The sequence below is a fragment of the Ailuropoda melanoleuca genome, chromosome 3 (genome assembly GCF_002007445.2).
Source record: "Ailuropoda melanoleuca isolate Jingjing chromosome 3, ASM200744v2, whole genome shotgun sequence".
Taxonomy (NCBI): domain Eukaryota; kingdom Metazoa; phylum Chordata; class Mammalia; order Carnivora; family Ursidae; genus Ailuropoda; species Ailuropoda melanoleuca.
The window spans coordinates 13,826,230-13,849,858 of record NC_048220.1 but is presented as its reverse complement, the minus strand read 5'-3'; the positions used below and the strand labels follow the sequence as shown (position 1 = coordinate 13,849,858).

Genomic DNA, 23,629 nt, shown 5'->3' with positions numbered 1-23,629 from the left:
CTGTTTGAAACTCTAACCTGTTTACCTTCTGACTTTGTCTTCGGTGTCTCTCTTTTTCGCCTCTGGTTCTAGCAAGATTTTCCTATCAAAATAAAAGCGTTCCGACTTTTTCAAAGAGAGGGGAAATGGTTTCTGACTGGCAGATTCTAAGCTTTGTCACGGCACATGGCTGAATGGGCACAAAAGCCAGCTGATTTAGGAAGTCAGTAACTAAAGAAAATATGTACATTCAGCAGTTGCAACTCTCCACATGGGTAATAATGAGAGAAAAGGCTCCAAATTTCAGGACCATCATATAGAAGAAATCTGATGCTCCCCTGTAGTTCTGGATATTTCTCCTACTTAGCAATTCACTCCTGTGGTTAAGTATTATGGAGAGTGTTTTCTACTTCCAAACTTGCGGGTACCCAGCCGGCATTCTAGGTTCTAGAACAGAAAAGAGCTATTCCATTCCTAGCTGCTAAAAGCAAATTGGGGACCTAGAAAGAAACAAGTGCATCAAAGTGAGTGGGTATCTTTCACTATTTTGCCCCTTACCTCCAATAATCAATTTGGATAGGATGGAGTAATTCAAGCATCTCCCCAACATGACTAAGAAACAATGTACTTGATTACTTTGCCTATAAAGGGCCCAATTTTTTTTGAAGCCGTAAATCTTAAATTCAACTGATCCATGAATGATGGTGACCGCCTCTCAAGTGTTGACGGGCAAAGCACAGGGAAGGGAGAAATACCAACCTAGCGCCTGAGTAATCTGATCCCGTTCTGGCTACTGACCTGGGTATCAAGCACCCAACACTATACCCTATCTGGGAAGGCTGGCCACACCACACCTGGGCATCTAAGTCAAATAAGCCCAACAGGGTCTAGCACAGGCTGGAAATCTCTATCTACATTAGCCTGGAATCAACACTAACCAAACATTCTCTCGTGGAAATGGAAATGTATGTTGTATATGGAAGTTTTCTCCATTTGTCAGGTATTTTTCTGACAGTTTACACAGATGCTTTGCAAATTATGACACTATTATCTGATGGAACAGACTTCCTAGGGACTTAAACCATAATACACATATGGTTTTGCAAGTGTAACTGGGGTCACACAAAAGAGTCTGTTTCAGTATCTACTTACTGTGACCGATTCTCATTGCTTTATGTGATATTCAGCATGAAATCATATACTCTAAGCTAAGCTTTGCGTTCCAGTATCCAGAAACTTCCAACCATCATTTCACTTTGCGTGCTCAATTTTTATGACAATGCACCCGTGCAAATAACAGAACCATCCACCTGAACACACTCAATTTAAAAACAAGTTGGGGGCGCCTGGGTGGCACAGCGGTTAAGCGTCTGCCTTCGGCTCAGGGCGTGATCCCGGCGTTATGGGATCGAGCCCCACATCAGGCTCCTCTGCTATGAGCCTGCCTCTTCCTCTCCCACTCCCCCTGCTTGTGTTCCCTCTCTCGCTGGCTGTCTCTCTCTCTGTCGAATAAATAAATAAAATCTTTAAAAAAAAAAGTTGATACAATTTAGTGCATCTTTTATATTTAAAAAACTATGAAAATGTATTGCGAACTCTGGATAGCTAGATCTTAAAGCTCTATGTATACTTGCAAGAGAGAGGAACTTCCCAAGAAAAGCCTTTCTGAGTGAGGAAAACATTTTCGGAACTTTTGTAACTCCAATAAAGCCAAAAAGTACTAAGATGTTCGGAGGTCTGGTGATATTTTCACCAGGGTCTCTACTGGTGAAAGTAAAAGATTATAAAGACCCAGCTGCTGGGGCGCCTCAGTGGCTCAGTCCGTGAAGCATCTGCCTTCGGCTCAGGTTGTGATCTCAGGGTCCTGGGATTGAGCCCCGTATCAGGTTCTCTGTTCAGTGGAGAGCCTGCTTCTCCCTCTCCCTCTCCCTGCTGCTCCCCCTGTTTGTGCACTCTCCATCTCTGTCTCCCCCAAATAAATAAAATCTTTAAAAAAGGAAAGAAAAAGACCCTGCTGCCATAACACCCCTAACGCAACCATTTCAACACGAATTATAGCAATGCTTGATGCTAAGCAAGTGTTTTCTAAGAAAGGCACAAATAAAAACATACACACATACAAATGTGCATATGTACACTGCAAGGGAGTCCTGTTATTGTTTTAGAAGACATCCTCCCCCTCTCCAGCACACCTCCAGTCTCTGTGTCCCTGCTGGGTTTTCTCCGACGCTGTCGTACTCTGCACGGCGGGGATGGGACAGCTGGGTGTAGAACATAAGGCAAAGAGAGCCTGAGTGGCTTAAGTGAATCAGTGGCCAAATGAAGAAAATAATTCAGAAGACTGCTTCCACATCTCCTATCATCCTTCCAAAAATCCTTCTCTGCGTTTCTATTCAAAGTGTGTTTTCAAGGCTCTTCTTAGATATTTGGGGTTTAATCAAATTTGCACAGGATGTGAAGGAGAGAGAGAGAGAAAACACACTCCTTTCTTATTGAATTATTTCGATTTTTGTCTTTTGCGCTCCCGGCTCTCAAGACTGTCGAATAAACCAGTTTTGATTCATAAATAATAGTTCCATTATATCTACTGTGCCACTCGTCAGAGCACCTGAAATTTTAATTCACTTGTTCAGCTAAATTTCATCCTCAGTTCATGGCCATAAAATTCTTTATTGACAAACTTTCAAACCAACTTTGACTCTGAGGTATCTAGTCAACATTTTTCTTCTGTGTGGATATTAGTTTATTGAATAAGTGGCATCTGTTTTCCTCCACATCACTAGCAGAGTAGGTATTTCCTTTTGACAGCTTTGCACGATTTATGGCTTTGCATGTGCTAAAGAAAAATAGTACTAAGCAAAAAATTCCAATTCATTACCTCTTAGTACTTAATTAAGTTCATACCCACGGCACACTGGAGGTGAACCCTGAAATGCCCGTGACAGCAAGCGGAGCGGCCGGCTATATTATCTTAGGAAGACAGAGAGGATTCTGATGATCTTGACCTCATTTTTCCATCTATGATATTCACACACGTGCCGTCTACTTTGCTCCCCTTTGGATGTGGACAGAACCGCGTGGAAAGCAAGAGTGGAGTCCTTCCTGCAACCACTGGCGTTCCCGTAGCCCATCTCAACAATAAAGTCAGCAGCCACCCCCCACTCCTCTCTGCCCTTCCAGAACGTACACACCTCTCATCACGGGGTGCCCCCCCACCTATAGGCGTGGTCTCCCGCCAGCAGCGGGTCTCCCTAAGCGGCCCCGTGGGGAGCAGCAAGAGTCGGGGTTACCTGTCAGGGTTCTGCGTGCACACATGCATCTGTAGAAGGATCCGCTGCGTGAAAGTCTTAAAGCACTGGCCGCATTTCCAAAGATGCCAGTCACTGAACTCCGAGTGCAGCTGGCTGGTGGAAGTCGGGCTCGCGAGCACGCGCTGGTTTTTCACGTTGATCTGGTTAAATCCCGACTCCATGGACCCAGACTTGTCCAGGAGAGAGAAGTTCCTGCTGCACGGAGTCTGCGGGAAGACCACGGAGCGCTGCTGGGCGGCGGGGGGCAGCTTGCCGCTCTTGCTGAAGGGCTGCAGGGCGTCCTGCCTGCACATGGCCTCCATGACCGTCGAGGGGACATTTACTGGGAGAACAGCAAGAGGTGGAGAAGATGAGTTTTGGGGCCTTTCAAATAAACACAGCAACACACACTTTAAAAAATTCTTATACATCAAGATTTAAAAAAAAAATTTCTGGACTAGTAACATAGTAACAGACCATTAGACTGGAGGGGGAAAGCAGGATTGCTGCAAATTACTAGCTTACTCAGTGCCTATTTATTTAGCAAATACTATACGCTCAGGACTGTTGGCACACTGTCTTTGCCTTAAGAGGTGAGTTCACGTAAGAGTTCACTTGAGAGTTGAGACACAGACTCCAGACTGAGGCTCCACACTGTGCTCGAGGTTTAGAGGGAGTTTAGAAGGGAAAAACAGCAAAGGAAGGGGAGAGAAAGCGTGGCTGCCCACAGAGGGTAACCCTGAGCAATGCCAAGAAGGTAGAGAGCCAGGCCCTTGGGATTTCAGGCCTTCCACGGGACCTTGCCAGCACAGAACATTCCAGAAAAACTGGCTGAAAGATGAAGGGAGCAATGTGAAAGACACCTGGAGACAGAAGTCTGGCACCTTGGTGAGACGGCGATGGAAACAGGCTGGCCAAGCAGGGCATGGGTTCTCAACACCATGGGAATAAGGGGTGCAAGAGGGGGTTGGCCTTAGAGGCTGTTCAAATAAATAAATAAAAGACATCAGGCCTAGGAAATAGACACAGAGTATTTCTGTACAGAAACAGCAAGAAAAAAAAGCAAGAAAATGGCAAGAGAAAGGCGTTCAGGGCAGGTTTGAGCCAGGTGTGATTTACAGAGAGGGTGCAGTGAATAAGGTAAGAGTGGGGGTGGGATAACAGAGTATGGTGCTGGCAACTTGGGCTTTGGAATCAGAAAGACCAAGGTTCAAATCCTGACTCTGCCTTCTATTAGCTTGATGATCTTAGGCAAGTTATTTAAAAAAAACAAAGAAAAACCCTCTCTGTGCCTCAGTTTCCCCATCTGTAAAAGGAGGCCAGTGGGAGTAAAAATCCTAAAAGTAACGTTTTGTTTTTTTAAGTTGTTATGGTGCTAAATAATCTATCTCATGCACTCACTGGTCAACTCACAGGGGCAGAGGTGATCAGAAGCTGATATGCTTTAAAACTACCGTTCTTGTTCTAAGTAACTACTGTGTCAATAAAATGTATTTATTGGTTTTTTCAGGGGTCAAAGAGATTCAAGGTCACAGGATGGGCAAGAGAAGAAAACCAGAGACCAAAACATTTGAAGAGGTTGAGGGCAAAAAGACTGGGGGTGGGAAGTAAACCATGGCTCTTGGCCACTGGTTCAAGGGGACATGGAAGGACATGGGGGCTCTCATCTTTCCCTGCCACGGACCATGGCTGAGATGCCGACAGAGGGTGCGAACTCAAGTGTGTTCAACTGCAAAGAGCAAATGGTAGCGGACCGTGACCAGGTAGCTCCGTGCTTGAGTGGACAGGGAGATGCCAAGCGTGGGGGAGACACAGAGCAGACAGTGTGTTGCCATTCAGGACTCTCCAACCCGGAGAACGTTCTGTATAATCACAGCTATGACACAAATCCACCAAAGGACCAGCTCTGCTATGGCGCTCCAGCAGCATGGCCCATCCTGTCTTGGGAAGGGAAAAGAAAGCAAGACACTCGCAGACCTGGGAAGACCCCAGCATTTGTGCAGCTAAACTCACATTTATACTCGCAGGAGAGGCTTTTAAAAAATTAATCCAGGCTCTCCTGAGAGGGCCTGGGCATCTGCACTTTGAGAAGCTCCCCCAAGTGCTTCTCATGGACCCCTTGGGGTTTAAGAATCACTGATCTAATCAACCCTCTCTTATTCCAAATAAAAAAAGGTAAAGCGCCAAAAGGTCCAATACTAGAAACTGCCTAGGGTCACAGACGCAGTGAAAGACACAGCTGAGCTGGGAGCTCTAGCCTTCTAACTTCCAAGGCATTTTTTTTTCTGGCCACACTCCTATCTTGTCACTGCTCACCAAGCTGTGTTTCAAAAATAAAAGGAACATTTGATAGCTAGTACAGTGTTTCAGGTGTCAGTATGAACATATCCTATAAACATATATGTCATATATACATATATAGACCTGTACACACCCAAGTATATGTTCATGTGTCTATCTTTATGTTATATATAAATATTTACACGTAATTTTAATTTCTGAGGCAAAAGTGTATAATCAATATGAAATCCGTCCACACATTTTAGTCTTCCAAAAAAAAAAAAATCATTGCACGTTACTCTTAAAATAGGCATTGAAAGGTAAGGAGGAATATTTTACACAGGGTTTAGCACCTTTTTTAGCAAAAAGTAACAGCAGCATTGTCAGAGATCAGGGCAGAACCCGTTTTGTGTCGCCTGTTTATAACTAATCCAGAAGAGACAGATCACAGGGGAACCCACACATTTTCAGGCAACACTAAGCTCTTGCGGGGTGGGAAATGCCAGACTAATAGAAAGGCCCGGTGGAAAGATCGTCGAATGAAGATGTCATCAGCATGCATGATTGCGGGATCACCAGCCAGAAGCTTCACGGTGGGAGGAGGAATATCACGCCTTTGGGAGAAATGAACGGAAAGGAGACTTTACGTATAGATTATAAATTCTGACTTCTCACCTCTCCTGCAAAACAGCCTAATAAATTAATTTTCCAAAACTGTTAAGATCACATCACCTTTATACAAAGCATGAGAATTGGTGGGCAAATGAATTTAACTTTAATGATCAATGTCAACATGATCATAAAGACAAATTTATACCAGTTTGTAAAATAATCTGGGATATATGGGATCTGAGGTAGTAATATAAGGCAATGACAGTGTGGATGGCCGGGATAAAATTATGCTCTGTCTCATTATCTCCTTCTCTGGGACACCTCAGAGCAGAGGTAATATGCTTTCAAGCTGCAAGTAGCAACAGCGACACGCTACTCCCCTTTCGGTATATGCTCCTTTACCGTAAGTGTGACTCAATTCAATCCTGCTGAATGAAATGAGCGGGTAATGTAGAGAGAAGAAAAAATAAGGACGGGAAGAAGTAATTATCACAAAAGCAAAGACATCCGATCTCTAAACTGTCCTGCAAAGCTCGTGCACACTTCCATAGGACTCTAGAAATCTAGGAAGTATAGCTTTTTGTTTTTTATTTATTTTTAAAGATTTTATCCATTTATTTGACACACAGAGAGAGCACAAGCAGGGGGAGCTGCAGGCAGAGGGAGAGGGAGAAGCAGACTCCCTGCTGAGCAAGGAGTCCGATGCGGGGCTCGATCCCAGAACCCTGGGATCATGACCTGAGCCAAAGGCAAAAGCTTAACTGACTGAGCCACCCAGGCGCCCCAAAGCAAGGCCTTTTAAAGCAGAACTAAAATGACACAGAAAACTGTTCTTCCTAAATTGCAGCCTTGCTGGCTATGACAATTGAAAGTATTAACAAAACGCAGGACATTATCAGAGAGGGGACAGCACGTACGGACAACGGCAAGAGGAACGAGATGACTAACCACAGTGACCTAGACAATGAAGTGCTTTCTACGTGAAGACACACCGAGCTGGTAAAATCTCTCCCACCTACCAAAGATGAAGGGGCAGAGGGCAAACTCTCAAAGCCCTAAAGGATCTAGAGTCAAGGAACAATGTGAGCTCATCAAATCCTGGAAAATTAAAAGAGTGGGGGTGACAAATGCAGAATCCCTAAAACAACCTTCTGTCCATTCATTCAGCCCACAGACACTTAGTGAGCATCTCCTCCATGCCTGACACGGTTGGTGCTGCGGGTACAGGGGCGGGGGTGGGGATCGGTAAGCCCCAGCCCCTGGCCTCAGGCCACTTACACTCCAGTGAGAGACACAGATATCAAACAAAGGCTTTTACAAATAAGTACTTATTCCGTTTCATCAAATCTAAAATGCCATGAATTCCAGGTGGCACCGTGAATTGTCAATCACCATTCATCGCAAGGCAATTCTCGGGTTCAGAAAGAACAAAACGTGAGTAACATGCGTGTTGCTTCAAGAGTGATACGTGCTATGAGAAACAGGAAGAGGCACAGGGAAAGCGTATCACCAGGATGGCTATAGTGCAGTGTAAGGCAGTCACCTTGAACGTGAGTCCTGGAGGGCACGCAGGTATCAGACAGGTGAGAAGGGAAAAAAAGACAATGCGAGAAGATGAAATGTAGGCAGCTCGGCAGAGGGTCTGTGCGGATGCTGAGGAGGGAGGGAGCTCAAAAGAGGAGGTAGGGTCCGTAACAAATGAACAGGGCGTGGTCAGTCCAACAATGCTCGCATTCTCATTCTGTAAAACACTAACGAAGCCACACAGAATATTTTCTGGAGACTCTATGTGGCCCATGGGATACCGTACTGAAGAACTGGGGATTCACTGTAAGAGTCATAGCAAGCCAAAAAAGGGTTCTAAATCAGGGTGTGAGGTGATGAGATTTATGCTCTAAATGCATCATCATTCTACACTGTTAAATGAAAAAGTGAGGTGCAGGACAATATATAGTATGCTACTATCTGCAGAAAAGGGCGAAGGGCACGGTGAGAGCCAGAGAAAGTGAGGGAGAACGTGCTCGAATAGGGTAGGCAAAAAAAAAAAAAAAAAAAAAAGACGTGGGGAAGGAGACCTGGGAAAATATCAAATGACTTCTGAGGGGAATTATATGTCCATAGTTCTTTCTGGATTTTGATCTATAGAACCAAATTGCCTATTAACAAAACATGTTAATGAGCTGAAACAATAAAACTAGCAAATCAATGAGACTTCACTCTGGCCGCTGTGATGCCACCGAGGAAAGTGTGTCATGCAGGGGACTACTGCAGAGGTCCGTGCCAAAGCTGATGCTCACGTTGACCAAGGGGCAGGAGAAGAAGTGAAAAGAAGTGCACTTAGGAATACATAATCAACAGGGCTTTGTAACTGACTGGAGAGAAAGGGGAGTGAGAGTGAGGTGTTGGGATTTCTAGAAAGAACAACTGGATGCATGGGGGTGAGCTACTGAGCTGGGGTAAAGGCAGAAAGGTTTCAGTTGTGTATGCTGAGCTGGACACTCTGGTGAGATACCAAAGGCAGAGGTGGAGTAGACAAGTGGACAGGAGTACGGGGCTCAGTAGAAAGGTCTGGATTGGAAATGCAAATCTGGGAATACCTAGGTCGCAACCCCTGGAAAGACTGTGAAATGGAGATTTGCAGTTTTGTGTGCAGGAGGACCGTGTCCGTGGAGGAGATGGACAGCTCTGGAGCTAGGGAGGTCCTTCACAGTTGTCCTGCTTTGCGACAGGGGAAGCAGTCCTTAGCTGTCCCCACACTGATCTGCCACCGGACATGGGCTACACGGAAGGGGAACATGACCGAGGGCAGAGAGGCTCTCTTGGGCGGAAGGTAATTCCTGGAGACAAACTCATCTGAAAGCTGGCAGCCCCTTATTCTCTCACACACTGGGGGAATGAGTGCCTCAAGCCGAGAGCAAGGCTGGGATCGAGGCGGCACACCCCAGCGTCCCAAAGCACCCGAAGAGATCAATCCTTCGCGACAGTGGGTGTCATTTCTCGCCGTGGCCGCTGCTCTCTGTTGGGAGCGCTAGGCAGATACACAGGCAACCCTGTGGGGTGGCTCCTCTTTGCCTCTTCTGGCACCCTTCAGGTTTCTGCAGTTCTGGACCTGTCTTCATTTGTTTGTTGGCCCAAGATTTCGATACCCGGCACGCAGCACACAATCAAGCCCTACAAGCTCCAAAGGCCGGGGCTGGTCTTTGGAGAGCGGCACTCTGTTTCTCCCAGTGGCCTGAGACGGACAGCTCCTTGGCTTCCTGGGCACTGGGCAGCATTTTCCCAGCCCTCAGTCAGGGGCAGAACACTACCTTCCAGATCCCGGGCTCATGTAAGGTGTGCAGTCGCAGCCTCCTACGGCACACAAGGGACCTGGAACCCGGCCTCCTCCCAACTGCATGAGTGCTCAGCCCGACGCCCCTCGGCTCAGGCTCACGGCCATGGCTGTGTCATCTGGTTCCTGTGCTGCTTCCGGTTCGAAGCTGCGTGCTCATGGGCCTTCTTCTAGACTTGAGGACAGGGCCTGAGTTCCTGCTGCTCGTCACAGTGCTCGATGCCCTGCTGGACCTACTGGACCCGAATATACTGCCAGCTTCTCCCCCTTCCCAGAGGCAAGGCCTAGGCCCGGGCCTCGCTCCTCCCTGTCGGTGGGACGGCGGGGGTGAAGGGTCCGATGGAGAGCTGCCCCTTTCTGTTTCCTGCTCGGTACCATCAAGAGAAAGAGGCAGGCAGGAGGGAGGCAGCGTCCATGGCAGGGTGGGAACCGCTGCAGGGCCGAAGAGGTCCACATTCTGCCACCTCGGCGTCTCGGGCCAAGGTAGAAAGAGCAGCGGGAAGACCTGCTGAACATTTAGTCCCGGCCCCGCTTTTTTTTTTTTTTTTTTTAATTTCCTCGGAAATGAATACGAACACACTTTGGTCTTTACACTCGGCAGGAGCTAATCCCTCCCTGGAAGCTTCGGGGAGCCTCATTCCTCCTCACGGACGCAATCTGTCGACACAGGCTTTCCTTCGGGCTCTTCTGAAAGGCCCACGGTGAATGCAGCGGCTCTCTCCTTGGAGCTCCATTACACGGATAACCCCGGTTTTTGAAAAAGAAAATAACAGGAATTGCTTCCAGAGCCCCAGTGCCTGCGTGAAATGCCGCCTTCTCTTTGAGGCCCGGCGGCTTTCAATGGCTTATCTGGGCCCTTGAGTGCACCCACCGTTTCATAAGCACCCCCCCTCGAGGGAACGGTCACTCCAGCCTCAATCCACTGCACACACTCAGAAGGAAACGTGTACTTGCGTCGTTGAAAGAACCATGGGAGGAAAATGATCTTTTAATACATGAGAATGCTTAATAAGTATTATTCGCTAAGTAAAATCACATTCCCCTTGAATGTCTTGGGCCATGTATCCGTTTCATTAACAAAGGAAACTACAGGCTGGAATGTTAAATCCCTCAAGTCCTGGGGACCAAAGTCTCGAGATTCTTCCAGGGAATGTTTATTAATTGATGCGTGCCTAGCCCCGTAAAGAGGCTCTGTGGAGGCATTTTGTCACCTACGTCTCCGGTATCAAGAAGCTTCTTTTTTAAGGTACCCAATCTATTTTGTGGCTAGCTCAGTGGGATAAAAATCATCTTAGAATTGCTAATCCGGTTGAGATGATTTAAATTACTCAGGGCTGTGGAAGGCTATCTGTTAAATGATCTGTCCGTGCCCTTTCACACATTTGTGCTTTTAAATCACACAGAATATTTTCTCTGTACAGAATAAGGAACCCTCATTATAAAGCATTTCCAGCTCTCTCCGTGAATCATGTGGAGTGAGAATCCATCTTGGTGTTAAAAGTCATATATCTCCCCTACACTATCTGATGAAGCTTTCTGCTGGTTTCCTGGGTGGCCAATCACATGACAGATATACGACTTTGAGACAGGAACTGAAATAAAATTCCTATAATCCCCTTAGGGGCAGGGGGGATTGTCACTGTGGAGTGTTTTCTTCAATGACTTCAGTTTCTTTAGACTACCCTCCACCCTCGCTTTGAGCTTGGAACTCCACGCAGAAGAGCTGCTTAGTCTATCTACTGAGTCCGCCATACTTTCAGCTGCTCTAGTTTTCCACATTGTCTCCCAAGGATTTCAGGTGCTAAACGATACAACATAAACCCCGGGAGAGTTCATCAAATAATCAGCCACCTCAGAATGCTTTACACAGTCGGAGTCTAGGAGAGAGAAGGATTAAAAAGCGAAGCATGTGGCGTTTCCAGAAAGTACCCTTCTGATGACACTTTGGCACTGAATCCGAGGACCAGATGGGACACTCTCAGATGTGGCTGTGAATGGCCCACAAGCCCCCCAGATCCTCCAGCCCAATCCTTAAATCCATCTCATCCGTGTAACAGCATCACGAGTTGGAAGCAATGCTGCAAATGTCTGACTTGCACCTCAGAGATCACATCAAGGGTAGAAAATGCATTCCCTACGAAGTCCCTTCCACAGTGGTTTCCACTTCTGGTTTGTAACTCAGTAAGTGGCCATTCCATCCTTCCAGTACCTCAGACCAAAGCCCTAGAGTGATCCTTGACTCCTTTCTCTCTCACTCAGCACCCAAGGTGTCAGCAAACGCTGTTGGTTTTACTTTCAAAATGCATCCAGAATCCAGCCACTTCTCACCGCCTCCACCATGTCTACACTGGCCTAAACTACCATCATCTCTCCTCCTGGATTCCTGCAAGAGCCTGGAACTGGATTCTTGGCTCTACCCTCACCTTTACGGTCTGGTCTCCACTCAGTGGCCAGAGTCATCCGCTTACAATGGCATCCAGAATATATCCCTCTTCTGCTGGAAACTCTGCTGTAAGCACCCTCCACAAGGCCCGCACTGACGAAAAACCAGGTTTCTGACAGGGGTGTCTGGGGCCCCACGAGGTCCTTGCTCATACCTCACCTGATGTCTAAGTTAACTTCTCATCTCACTCACTCCAAAACACCCATGCTGACCCCATGATACTCTTCCAGCAGGCCAGGAACATCCCCATCGTGGGGCCTCTACACTTTCCACCTCGCCACCTGGAACTCCTTTCTCCCATACGACAAACACGCAGCTGATCCTTCCCCTCCTCAAATCTCATCCCCAAGGCCATATTACCAGATAATAATCACAAATTATTACCAGGGCCTACCCTGATCACTCTGAAAAACTGCAACTCTGGACTCTTGGCATGCCTCATTCCTTCTCTGCTTCCAACTCTCTATAAAACGTACCACCTAACAAACCATTTATTTACTCACTTCTTTATTCATGTATTGATCTGTCTTGCTCCCCTGGAATGTAAGCAGCGTGAGGCCAGGAATTCTTGGCTGCTGTATTTGCAGCACCTACAAAGACACACGGGCCCACTGCAGGTGTTCGATAAACACCTGAGCAATGAATGAACACATCCTTGGACTAGTCAATGTCCATCCGGACTCTAGGCTTTGATAGCCTTATTCTCAGACATTTCTGGACACACACCACAGCAATGTCTACAGATCTGTAATGAGTTTTGTTAAAGGAAACAGAAGACCTTACAGGATTTCAGACATGCCTTTGGATCAATGCCATACTCCAGAAGGTGAGGAGGGTACATCAAGGTTCAGGAGACGGGCCCATGTCAGCAGGTCATGGGGCCGGATACTGGCGTCTTTCTGTACAGGGACTGCAGTCTAGTGTAAGGAGAGCGAAGGCCTGGAGACATTGTGGGAAGACGGAATGTTCTGGCCCCCTGTGCATATCTGCCTCTAACACCCACCACACACTTGTGTCCAACAGTGAGATCTGCTCCCATGAAAAGAGACACTCCCTCAGACACAAGTGTGACTACAGAAAAGAACTTTCTGGTAGAAACTTAGGAAGCAAGAGGAAGGTACTGAATGTCCAAAGATTCATTTTTTGATTTGAGATTGGTTTGGGGTTAGGGTAAAGGAGAAAGGGAAAGTTGATGGGAACATGCTTTCTGAGGATTCTTTTTTTCCACAAAGAAAATAAGGACAATGTGGAAAAGAAATGTCTGATCATCAGCATTTTCCTCAGGAGTAACGTGAACATTTTTTAGTGGAGTTTGTGTGTGTGTCCATGTGTGAGGGAGAAAGTAAGCAAAAAAGGAAAAATAACACTCTTTTTCAAAATGAAGTTTCTTCAAGAGATTTGGTCTCTCTGCGTCTTTTTCTGTTACATAATCCCAAATTATTAGCTCATCACAATTAGCCGTTGCCAGTTTGGTGCCAAGGAAAAAAATGACATCACTGAAACCAGCGTTTCTCACTGAAGCCCATCAGAATGACCGCATTCTGTTCCAAATCCTGGAAATGACCTTCAAATATTTTCCCAAGAACTGGTAAAACATAAATACAAGTTTGAGTAAAAATTGCATCAAGTTTTGCATTCGTCTAGGCGGTAGGTTATTTTTTTAGAGAAAATGATGGCCATGGTCATAAAGATAGAAGAACGTTACGTGGTTCAATTTAGAGGAAGAAATTGAGAGAGACGAATTCCTCAGTCATAGGTCTATGATTTTAGCTATGTTTCTCACTCCCAGGACTGCTTAGGAGGAGACACACCCAATTAACCAGAGGGCTTTTACTCCTAATTACCCAGCACTGTTTTCTCATTATTTCATTTTTGTGTATAGTATGCCTCCAGTGTGCATGGCTTTAGAGCAGGAGCTGTGCCTCATGCTGCTCTAGGAACCCCCACTGGGCGGCAAACAGAGACCCAGACACATAGTAGGTGCTCACTAAACACCAGCTGCTTTCACATTGCTGCCAGACATCACTTAAAACTCTGACAACGGTTGTGGAGTCGTCAACAGGTGAAGAAAGGACGGGCCTGTGTTAAGCCGAGACGCCCTGTGAAAAAGCAAAGGACAACAGAGGGAAAAGAAATCGAGGGGACGGACTCGTGCACATTTGCATCACGCATCAGAGGGAACCATATTTCAGGAGTCTCGAGCAACAGTCTTAAAAACGTTAGCTTTCAAAACAGAGGTATTGTGAGAGGTGAATTCAGAGCTAAAATAAATTCTTACAGTTTTCATCCTGGGCAATGCATTGTAAGGGGATCCCAAAGAAAGACGTATAGCTGTCATTGTACCACACCAGAAGCTCGGTACCCCTGGGAATATCTATACAGGCTCGGTAGAATATATTCGACCTATTCAAAACAAAAGAAAACCCGGCTTAGTCAGTGGTACATTGTTATTGTCCCCAAAAAAGTTCTGCCCTGCTCCATCTAACAGTTTGTAATACCATCTGCACCCCCCTTATGATTCCCAGCAACCAATCCGAGTGATAAACACCTTACGGTTTATTTCCACCGTATCCCTCCACAGAACATCGTGGCTGAAGAGACAGATATGGGGCCCAGGAGATAGCAGAAAGCCAGGGCTCATTAAAAAAAAAAAAAAAAAAAATTCCATCTCAACACTAATGAGAAAATTCAGTCTGTTGGCAAATTGCAGACAGTGGGGCCACACCCTCATATATAAATTAATACTACTGATTTCTGATTTGGAGGAAAAGCATGGCGCGTATTCTCACCACTCGGCGTTGGGGGTCCCCAAGTTTGCAAGAAAATGAAGCAGCTTTGGGCTTGAAGGACTGAGGGAGGTTAAAAAAAAAAAAAAGATATTCCCTGTTACCTGTCTTCTCAAGTTTGATACAAGAGAAGAGAAAACCCCTCTTGCGGGGAACGAATAGAAATTCAATAAAGACAAGAGGAGCACTTTACTGCAGCTGAAAGAGGACCCTCTGAAATGACAGAGTGAATGCACCAAGAAATAAACATTTTTTAAAACAGCTTCCACACTGTAAAGAAAAACCGACAGATTGGGGGGGAAAAAAAAAAAAGAAAAAACGAGGCAACTGTGACCGGTTTCCTCCATGAAGAATGGTTACAAACATGAGCCTTGAGTTCAAGATAAAAGCGTTAAGGGTTGGTGGGCCTTAAATTGAGCCTTTCTGTAAGGAATTGGCTGTAGCAGGGCAATTTGTTCCTTGTAGAACACTGCAGACATAAGGCGAATCCTTCACCACATTTTTCATGGCAGTGAGATATGCACTTGTCAACATATTTCGTCACCGCAAAGTGGCTCTTGGCAATAGGATCATAAAGATCAATAAAAAAGTGCAGATTCTCAATATTTTACTTGCAGCTGCAAAGATTTCATTTATCTTGTTATTTTCCTTCCTTGCTGCCATTCTGTCTCACGAGGGCACTGCTAGCTAAGCAGAATGTTTTTCCCAACATTCTATGAATATCTGACAAAAACTCCAGCCAGTCCTCCGGACCTCGCTACCCTTCCTCCCTCCCGCAACCCTCCGAGTGCTGTGCATTTTATTAATTCTTTCCACTGCTACATAAAAAAATCAAAATTGGAGCCGAGCTATAAATCACTGGCATCTCCTAACTTGAGAAAAATTGAGTCGACTTTGTACTTCACCCTTGTAACATTTCATCTCTCGGTTTGGCTTCCCTTCCTATAAACACGGCGCCCGGCAAATGAATGTGCTAAAACCAAATGACACACTTTGCTGCTGAAAGAGCAGAACTGTTTTCGAGCAATGGGTGGTCTTCTGAGGCACAGAGTAGGCCGGGGGGAGGGGGGAGAAGAAAAAAAAAAAAAGTGTAAGCATACACCGTGCCTTACAAGCCGGCAAAGCTTCCAAAACTCGCAGAAATCTCTGCATGTTGAAACACATCAAAGGGATTTTTCCCTTTTCAGATAATATTTCCTTTGCTGACATGTATTTAGTATTGTGGTTGGATGACTCATAAAGATAGCTTCATAGCGTCCCAACGCAGTTGAAGCAGGACACATGCCAACAAACATTATTGTCAGCCTCAAAATAAAAACAAAACGTTCAGCTAAGGGTCAATCAATCAAGGGCGCTTTGAAGAAAATTCCATTTAGATATTACAAATCATAACAGAATGAATCTAAACCAGCTGACTCTTCGTGAAGAGGACATTCATGTACAATAAAAATGAAGCTGGCTCTTCAGGGTCCAACTTTTCTATTTTCTTACTCTTGGACATGGTCACTGGTGATGGATGCCAGTTTTTTTTTTTAAATTGTGTTTTTGTAGTTCATTTTCGAGAGATCCGAAGTAATCGAAAACAGATCAGCAGAGAGATCTAGAAGTTCAAGAGCCGTCATGAAAGGGGAGCTGTAAAATCCACTTACGATTGACAGATAGGTGACTGACTTACTGACTTGCCCACCTTCCCCTTTGGGGCGTCTTGCTTCCCCCAATTCAGAATTTGCCTCAAGAGCTCCCCGGGCGCTCATTACAGAGCCAGCCAAAAGATCTCTTGCTGAATGGACAAGCACCATGTTTACTAATTTTCCAGCTCCGAGTTTCAGCAAAGCTTCAGGACAGAAATGCGGCTGCTATAAAGGTAAGTAGAGCCCGCACATGGCCGTGTAACCAAATACCGTCATGCACGATTTCACCGAAACCATTATTTAATGAAATATAACTGCACGGGAAACCAAGGCAGTGAGTCACACACTGCCCAAATATGTTCCCTTTGAACTGGAGACCTTCGGAGAGGCAGCCAGATTTGTGCAGCCTTTAACCTATCAGGGGGAGAAAGCTCTTTTTTTCCCCCCCTTTATAAGGCTTCATGTTTAAAAACCAAAAAAGAAAAAAGAAAGGAAATAAATAGCCACAGGCAGAACTCCAAGTTGCCGAGTACAGGGCCTTCTGCTTTGATGTGTCTGTGGTGCCTAATAAAGCTAAACAGTTGCTTCTGATTCTAAAGGGAACAAGTCTGTTTATAACTGAGGTCATATATTTATACGGCACATGTTTTCGAGGGATTTTGAGAAAAGGGCTTTTTCCCTCTGCGATCCCTTTTTGTGTTCTGGTCTCCACTCCAGCCTTCTTTAGCACTGAGTGGAAAACCTCGCCCAACAGGTGCACCGAGCGGAAGTGGAAATCCACCAGGCTCCTCCGCCCCACCCGCGGGATGCTGGGAAATGAGGCAGGCCCCGCCTCCTCTTTGCTACCTTCAGGCTTTGCGCAAACTTCGAAGGGAACTGGAGCAGGGATTGGGGGACAGAGGGGGGGTTCCTCTGTACTCGGGAACTGCCTCATGACCTGAAACATATTCTGAACAGTTGGAAGACCCAAACCCAAACGCTCTGGCATCTTCAAGGGAGCGGGAGAAGTGATACACATAGGCTGGGGGCGGGGCGGGGGGGGGAATCGCCCCACACCAGTGGGGTTTCCAGGCTCATGGCAGCAGTGGTGGATGTTGGGGCAGTGATATTGACCGTGGGCACCCGAGAAAAAGGCCTTCCACGAGCATCTTTATTCCTGAATTCTCACGACGTGACTGTTGCAAGAACTAAAGAGATTCCAGAAACCCAGTAAAAAAATTCCTGCCCGTTCCCACAGGGTTCTGCAGGTCTCTCTGCAGGATTTTCCCCAACTAGCAGCAAGCCTGAATGCGTAAAGGCAAGCCAAAGGGCTTCAGCTCCGTAAGTGGTAAATCAAGATATACTTTACCTGTACTGAACTACTGTTAGATTCTGTTCTCCGCAGTGCCTTGCACATCGGATATACCTCATCCAGCTCGACTTACTAGGTTCCCCACCATCAATAAAGTGCTGTAGTGTCCCATCTTGGTCATATATCTAGAGAAGAGGTCAGAAGGTCAAGTAGTTAGAACGAATCATCAGCAATCATTTTCCCTGCTTCCCCTGGTGTCTTTATGTGTCAGCGGCAGAAACGTATTGCCTGTAGGTTTGCGGGGGGCTGACTGATGCTTGTGGAAATGCAACCGCAATAACAGGGAAATAGTTCTTGGTGATGCAAGTCGATCACGTTTTTCTTATCAAGCCAATCTTCCCTGTATTCAACATATTTCTGGTATCTCAAGGATGTGAGGAACCATGTTTCCCAAAGGATATTTAAACCTATTTTGACAGGCTACTCTTAAGTAATGAGCTGCTGGATAAACAAAGCAAGCTGAAGGGAGAGGCCACACTGACACGGTTGAACATCCACACGAGAGGCCCCCCGGGCTCAAACACAGAACTGTTCGAAGGCGTTTGGGAGGCAGTCACCGTCCGTTGGGCAAGCTCAGTGACACCCAGAAGGCAGGTGGAGCGTTACGGAAATGCACAGAACTGGTTTAAAAAAACACAAAAACAAACAAAAACCCTGATTCAGATGAAATAAATAGACTCCCACGTCGCAGAGGATGTGGGACTTCAGCTGTCAGGACCCGAAACTATAAGGAGGACCATCAAAAAAGACCCTCAAAAACAGAAAGAAAAAAAATTAACTGGTCCCTATGGATTTTCAGTGTCTTAACTGAGGGGGGGTCTAACAATGATTGCTTTAAGGCATCTTACACAAATTTTCTTTGAAGATCATATTCAAGGAAATGAAATTTGCTTCAAACCAGACAAAGAGCATGGGACAAAAAGTCTGCACCGACCACCAAGGTAATCGGCTCCCACTGCCAGAAACCAGGTGAGCCCTGGGCACCTTGGCGGATGTGGTATCTTGACGATTGGGAGATCAGTGGCTTACATCTGTACGGAAACTCCAGAAGGGCCTCCCAGTGCTAGGGGCACCTGGGAAGCAAGGGGTACAGTTCTCAGAAGGACCACGGTATGGCTGGTCCTTCCCAAATAAAATCAGCAATGGGATCCTGGTAACTGCTGAAGTGTTCCCCAGAGCATCCTGACAAATCATGTCTCTTACCCTCTGATCAGCCTTTCCAGTCTCTTCCAAACAGACAAGGAGAGTACGTCTTACAGAGAGACTCACTGGTTACATTAGACCCTAAAATTAGTATCGTCATTCATATTAATTTAGCTCAGTATTTCTGTTCTGGGGGCGAGAGGGCTTAGTGATGACAGTTTCTTTTATTATCTCCAGTCATTTTAAACAGCTGACTTTTTTTTTTTTTGCTTTTATTCAACTCATTTGTCTCCACTCTCAATCTTTCCACTAACCCCCTCCCCCCAAATAAAAGACAGACATCAATCTAATGAAAGCAACTGTTGGGGAAACTTTGGGTAGCGTGCCAGTGTGATCACAGCTGATAATCAGTGTCGCCTGAGAAGAATAAAGAGATTCCTGGATTATATTATATTTAAGATGAATGACTTCTTTAAATTCCTAGTTCGAGGATCATAGCAGAGAACGGAATCATTTCACGTGGTGGGTACATTTGCTACCTGAGCAAACTAATGACAGGCTTTGCATTTTGGTAAGATCACACTGTCGTTATTCTGTTGTTCTTACTGTTGTTGTGTCCTTTTTAGGAAGCTCAAAGATTCAAAGTCTCAACCCTGAGTCTGCTGTTGACAGCCCATGCGACATTGAACAAAAGCCATCAGTTCCTCAGACACTAGTGTTTATCTAAAATGGAGCCAAAAATGTTGATGACCCAGCCCTCTGCCCTATCCTTCCCCGATGAACAAACTTTCCTTGAGAGCTGCTGGTGAAAATAATTACAAAGCATTTGCAGAAGTACAGTTCTCCTTTGTGCTTCTAGCCAATGTCATCAACAGCACGTAAAACTCTCTAACATTTGGGGCTCCTGGGGGGCTCAGTTGGTGAAGCGTCTGCCTTCGGCTCAGGTCGTGATCCCAGGGTCCCGGGATCGAGCCCCCACGTCGGACTCCCTGTTCATCGGGGTGTCTGCTTCTCCCTCCCCCTGTTCTTGTGCACACGTTCTCTCTCTCCCTCCCTCTCAAATAAATAAATATTTTTTTAAAAAACACCTCTCTAACCTTTACCTGGAGCGGGTGCTACCTTGAATGAGGGCTCATCTGAACACCTGACACTGGACAGTCAGTCTTGAAAATGAGTATGAAGGGGTCTCTTCCTACACTCCTCAAACCACATGGACTGTAACTACAGGAATCCAACCATTTTTGCCTGCCTCCTACCTGCCTTGAGGGAAAGCAGGTGGCTATTTGTCAGGCTTTTTCCAAGCGTCACCCAGCATGGCACAGGGCACGAGGCTGTGTCTCCCTGGCTTCAGCCGATACTGACTTTACATTATTTCACATAGAACTGGGACGAAAATCTCAGGTACCTTGTTAGATCCCATAGCTGTGCACCCAATCAGAGTCGAGGAAACTCATTGGACCTTGATGTGGTTTTCTCCCTCAGCCCCCAGCGCGCGGCCATCAGCAAATCCAAGTGAATTTGCCTCAATGTTCTTCGAGTGCATCCATCTCTCCCCCTCCACTGTCACCACCCCAGTCGGGGTGGGCTTCTTTGAGCACCTGTGGTACTTCAGCTGGCTCCCTGCTGACCTCCCTGCACCTTCCCCTCGCCCCTCCAACCTAGTCTCTACACCACAGCCAGACTGATCTTTCAAAACACAGATCTGATTACATCCATCTCACCCAAGTGCCTCCCAAAATAAAAGCTTCATAAACGTCATAAAATGTCAAGTCATAACAACATTCACCACACGTGGCATGTCCTCAATGGGTCCCATCATGCAAACAAGAACACCACCTTCTAGCAAAGTTGTTTGGAGAAGCCAAAAATGCATGTCCGCTTACTTGGCTCAAGCCGATCCTGGACCCTCTCTGGTCGGTGCTGTTAAGAGTTAACATTTAACCGCAGTTTCTTGAAAGAGAAACAATGGGCCAGAAGGTACTGATGCTTATTTCTTGTCCATTCCTCCAGTAGAAGGAGAATAAAAGTGGGAAAACCAGGATACCCAAACGTGAGCCTAAACAGGAACTAAGGATGATCTCCTCAGAAAAGCTCTAGGGACTCGTCTGGGCCCTGACATTACTCTCCATCATCAGTTCAATTTTGTTTCCGTTTAAGAGTTCAGTGTATTTAAAAAGGGAGTCTGTGCGGGCTCCTGGGTGGCTCAGTCAGTTAAGTCCCCGACTCTTGATTTCAACTCAGGTCATGATCTCAAGGTTGTGAGATCGAGCGTCCCGTCAGGCTCCACGCTGAGCAAGGAGTCTGCTTAAGATTCTCTCTCCCCCTTGACTCTTCCGCACTGGTCTCCCTCTCTAAAAAAACCACAATATAATAAAAAATAAAAAGAGGGTATGTGTAAAATTCCTCATATAACTGAACCAGTCCTTGTACCTCTATCCATCTATGCTACCAGAAAGGGGCTGGCTTTCTTCCTCCAAGACGGAAGCAACTCTAAGTGAAGAAATGCTTCAACAAGTTTCAGGCGACAGCAACAATTCCAAGTTCAGGAAGCCGTTTTTGGAGGTTGTGCTAACATCTACATTTGTGTGACACTAAAATGAAATTTTAAATTAGATACCTAGTAGGTCTAAAAAAACTCAAGGAATTTAAGGAGATGAATTAATGCTGACACCAACATTCCATTTGTTTTCAATTCCTTCCAAAAGATATAAAATTAGCAGAAAAACACCAAAACCTGTGCACAAAGTGCTGAGACAATCCTCTCAGGATCTATGCAAATGGCCAAAAGGTCAGAAACTGGATTCATTCAAGTAGTGACCACGAAGGCAAGAGAGTGAAATTTATATTAAGGGGAAGATTCATTCTGGAAGAACACTTGAATAAAGCATAGTTTTGCTTTAAACTTTGTGCTCTATTCTGAATGAACATGAAACAACCAAAGCTTTAATATTTGCTCTATTCTTTCTAAAGCAGCCAAAAATATGACCCGGTGAAAGGGCGAGAAGTACACAAAAGAAACACACAGGGTACTTGGTGGGAAAAAGGTAAAATTTTGCAGTAGAAAATTCTCAAAACCATAGCAAGTGTATCTGGCATATTGGTTTTAGGAAGGTAGCTCCAAAAAAAGAAAGAAAAAGAAAAAGAGAAAGAAAAAGAAAAAGAAAAAGCAAGCAAGCTAGCTCCAGCTTTGCTGAAAACGAGTGTAAGAAAGCACAGTCACGTTGGAAAACGCTTTGGGGACATTGAAATAAAGCTGATGACGCATAAATCCTAGGACTCAGCAATATCACTTCTAGGCAATTTTCCCACTGAAACCCCCATACGTGTGCCCAAGGAGACAAGTCCAAGGACATTCACCGTAGCTTTGTTTGTAATAGTAAATAATGAGAAATAATGGAATTATTTATCATCCAAGAATAAATAAATTGTGCTTTAATTATCTTATACAATAGTGTAAGACACTTAAAGAAAATGAACTGGACCTGTTTGTATTCAGATCTGGTTGAAACGGATAAACATCAAGAACAGACAGCAGCAGATTAAGAAAAACGGTACAATACCACTTGTTAACATTTCAAAATATGAAAAATAACAACAGCGTATTTTATAGTAGTGTATGTTGCAATATACATGTAACTAACCATACAGAAAGTAAAGTTCTGAAAAGGCACTGGAAGGGGTCCTGATAACTTTATGAGAATGCTGGCCTTAGGAAAAAAGGAATGGAAGCAAAATAAAGGGAATTTATCTGAAGCTTTCTCTGAAAAGCTTCCTTTTTCTTAAAAAAAAAATCTGAAGCAAATACAGCAAAATCTTAATACTTACTCACTTTCTTGCTGGCCTGTATACTGACACACATTATATTTGTGCTTTTTCTTCCAAAAAATCAAAGAGAGAAAAATAAATGAAAATCTAGGCTTTTATTTCTCTGTAGTTTGCTTTTTGCATGAGTTGTTAAAATAGAGAAGCAGGCTATTTTACCCAAGGTTGAAAACTCTATCTGTGTTATCCTCCTAGGAAAGTATTTGTAATATGTATCACTACATTATCAGCCACTGATTTCTTTTGCGATGTTGTTGGTGCTGTTTTAAAACCATTGTTTTTGGTCTGCACTTTCTCTTTTCTCATTTATCAATGGGACTGGAGAGATAAGGGGGAAAGCTAATTCTTACCTTTTTAAGGGGATTTTTGCAGTTTTCAATCCAGTAATATTTATTGGGACGCCACACATGTGGTTCAAATAATGATCACACATTCTTGCTTATTACGAACCGTACATGGCATTAACTGAAAACCGCCACAGGAAAGCCGTACATTTATCACAATCCCAGGTGTCAGAGAGCACCACTTTCTCCTATGACCTTACTTTCCTAGAACAAGAATCTACTTTAAATGAGAACAGGATGAGTAAAGAATACACCCGTGTTGTGTTATAAACACTAATCCTGAGTGGCTGGTTGCGGGCTTTGTCATTTATGAATGCTGTCAATTTACATTCATGATAATAATCATAGGAACCACATAAGCCAGCAGCTAAGTGGGGCCCATTTTCACAGAAAGCAAAAAACCATCTTCTAAAAGACAGTAATTTGTGTATACTGGTGGCTCTGAGCACTGTTTTTCTCTGAAGCACGATCTGCAAACTGGGGGCCTCTCAGGTTGAACTCAGGCAACTGACCAATTTTGTTTTTCCTCCACGACGTTTTAAAAATTTGGAAGTTTTACCTCATTTATAATCTTTCTCAAAAAAAAATCAAAAGGTGACTCCCCAATCTCTGGCAAT

The 23,629-nt window shown here is 45.1% G+C and overlaps 1 protein-coding gene across 1 annotated transcript in view; it reads right to left on the bottom strand.

The window, feature by feature from the left end:
• The window catches only part of PRDM6 (PR/SET domain 6), a 100,363-nt gene that overhangs the window by 12,827 nt on the left and 63,907 nt on the right, over window positions 1-23,629 (bottom strand). Inside the window, exons 5-7 of the mRNA XM_034655726.1 lie at window positions 17,701-17,828; window positions 14,214-14,338; window positions 3,270-3,612 (exon numbers count right to left, since the gene is read on the bottom strand). Of these exons, the coding sequence (XP_034511617.1) occupies window positions 3,270-3,612; window positions 14,214-14,338; window positions 17,701-17,828 (596 nt within the window). The remainder of the gene's footprint in view (window positions 1-3,269; window positions 3,613-14,213; window positions 14,339-17,700; window positions 17,829-23,629) is intronic.